This window comes from Saccoglossus kowalevskii, chromosome 17 (assembly GCF_978046115.1).
Source record: "Saccoglossus kowalevskii chromosome 17, keSacKowa6.1, whole genome shotgun sequence".
Taxonomy (NCBI): Eukaryota; Metazoa; Hemichordata; class Enteropneusta; family Harrimaniidae; genus Saccoglossus; species Saccoglossus kowalevskii.
The window spans coordinates 29629805-29632278 of record NC_140657.1 but is presented as its reverse complement, the minus strand read 5'-3'; the positions used below and the strand labels follow the sequence as shown (position 1 = coordinate 29632278).

The 2474-nt window shown below is 38.2% G+C and overlaps 1 protein-coding gene across 1 annotated transcript; it reads right to left on the bottom strand.

Annotated features, from left to right (window-relative positions):
- Nucleotides 1-1006: 1006 nt before the first annotated feature.
- LOC146733293 (uncharacterized) lies at nt 1007-1985 on the bottom strand. Its single transcript, XM_085491987.1, has 2 exons — nt 1395-1985; nt 1007-1222 (listed from the first exon to the last, which is right to left on the bottom strand). Exons 1-2 carry the CDS (start codon nt 1983-1985, stop codon nt 1007-1009), a joined length of 807 nt encoding a protein of 268 aa, XP_085348113.1.
- Nucleotides 1986-2474: the final 489 nt, after the last annotated feature.

Genomic DNA, 2474 nt, shown 5'->3' with positions numbered 1-2474 from the left:
ACCAACATTGTTTTCTTGTTAGCGTGAGGTTTCAAGCAAAACAAAATTTAATGTTAATGACCTATAATTTTTTCTTACTTTTTTCACAGATGAATAAAGTCAAGCCAAGACATCTAATATGTGGAATTTCCCACACAAACAAAGCAGCCCTTTTCAGGGCCACCACATCCTCCAGAAAGAGAACTATCGTAACACAAAATTTAACAATGATAAATAAAATAAATAATACAGTTTGCTCTACTCGAAGCACATTTCTAATACAAGCAAGCACATTTTAAGTACAAAATTCTTGAATGGTCAAGAAATGCAACAAGGTACGCAAGCCCATTCACTTCTGGTAGAGCATATATATTTGCCTTGCTACCAAGTGTTTTTGTAAATAATATTGCAGCATACAAACAAACAGTTGTATGATTTGGTTCAGATGTGCTTTCTCTATTTGTAATGTCCAATAAAGCAAATTTTCACACTACACTAGTTACCCTGTGAATATCATGGCAACTGTATAGCACAGTTATACCACTTTTGGTCACGTGCATCATTGTTCTCGCCATTTATTCTTGCAAACAGGGTGAATTTATATGCAAATTGTAAAAAGCAACTCATTCGCAAATATGCAAAGTGTAAACGGTCACACTTTCATTCATTCATATGCAAAGTGTAAATGCTACACTTTGTATCAAAAGTGTAGCGTTTACAATTAACATATCAATAGAAGTGTAACCGTTTACAATTTGCACAACAATCAAAGAGTTACCGTTTACAATTTGCATTACAAATTAAACAAAGTATATGCATTTAATCACACAAATCACAATGAGGGTGCAAATCGCACTAATTTAATTATACTTTCTATGGAAAAAAAGTACTACAACACTACAATTCAATATTGACACATTTGTTTCCGTCCTGGATCTTAATTTTAATTTGTTTAGAACAATCATTTGAACAACATCATTTCTCTGAATTCTGCATGTGATGTTGCAGTCACTGGTTCAGGCGGTGGCTATTCATATCTTTCAACCTTAGGCTTGTGTACGGAATCGGAATCGTCAATTACGGTGGGTGAAGTACTTGCTTTCGGTAGTGGAGGTTGGAGAGCATTCAGATTTTCTGAAGAGAGTTTAAATGTTCTCAACCCATCATCCGATCTGTGACCAGTGCGTTCTTTGATTAGTTGCTCATCAAAGCCTTTTTCATACAACGAAGTCGCCGCAGTAACCTAAAAGTATGAAAAGAATGATTTGAGAATTAAATATACCGACATCTATTTGCATCGCGTTTAAAATACGTTTTCACAATGTACAATATTTGTTTTCAATCGGCGAAATTCAAACACATTTGAACCTATCCCAAGATCCCACCCACCCCAGAATCACTTGAGACAAACTTACCTTACCAGAGTGTCCAGTATGATACCCATCTATTCCTGCCAGATCACACATTCTTTTTGGATATTGTCGTAAAGTATTTACTCCAATCTTCTGTTTAGAAAATTTGAGCCCTCCGCTGGACGTCAGTGGACGTCGGTAGAAGGGACCTTTCCGTGGAATACATTGCAAATAACGTTTCAATAACTGAACAACACAACGCGTGTTGGAAGGATCGCCGTATTGGCGCACATTTTTATACAGGATTTTCCGCGAGTAATACAGTCCTCCTTGATTATTTTTACACGGTCTACCATTAAATTCAATATAGTCAGCTTGATTGTCTGATCCTTGTGCGAACTGTTCGGCTGTAAGGTTACTATGTTTGTCGACTGCTCGGAGAGCGAACACTTTACACACATAAAAGTAGACCGCATAACTCAAATTTGTAGCAGACTCTATGGAAAAAACCTTATCCCACAATTTGTTTTCATCATCATCTGTGTATGGTTCAGCTTGACGTTTAATAACACCTATTCCCCGTCTGTCTATACTCTTCATTACACCGTCCAGGGTGTGATGGAATTCCATAAATTCCTGAGCATGTGTATCCATAAAGCACAAGTCAACTCTTTTGCATTCGTCACGTAAATATCTCTGAATTGCGCTACAAAGCACACGCAGGCTATTAGATGGATATTCTGTTCCGTCTTGTCGACGAGCCTCGACAACAAAGCGACACAACCAAAATGAAAGTTCACGTACACCAAGTTCGCTGCATAATCTGGGAACAAATGTGAACACGTCACTACTGCTTACCCCGTGCTTCTCGACTCATTCATTTCTGGCTCGGCCCCATTCATCCCACACAGACACTCCCCAGTTAGTATATCTACGCGTGTTTTTTGGCACTCGCGAATTCTGAATGGCAGCTATCTGTTCATTGTCTACAGGTAAACCGAAACGTTGACGTTCTTGTTGTTTTGTTAACTTAAAATCTTCTTTTTCGTCGTATTGAGAGCAAAATCTCTCAATGTCATCGTTGTACTCCGAATCGGAGATGTCACTGTATTCGACCATCACTGAGCGCTGCTTGCATTCGAA

What these genes read in the sequence shown, in the direction of transcription:
- LOC146733293 (XM_085491987.1), bottom strand. Translation starts at nt 1,985, where the DNA reads ATGGATACACATGCTCAGGAATTTATGGAATTCCATCACACCCTGGAC. An exon ending in ATACTGGACACTCTGGTAAG is followed by an intron (nt 1,223 to 1,394) that starts GTAAGTTTGTCT and finishes TCATACTTTTAG; the next exon opens with GTTACTGCGGCGACTTCGTT.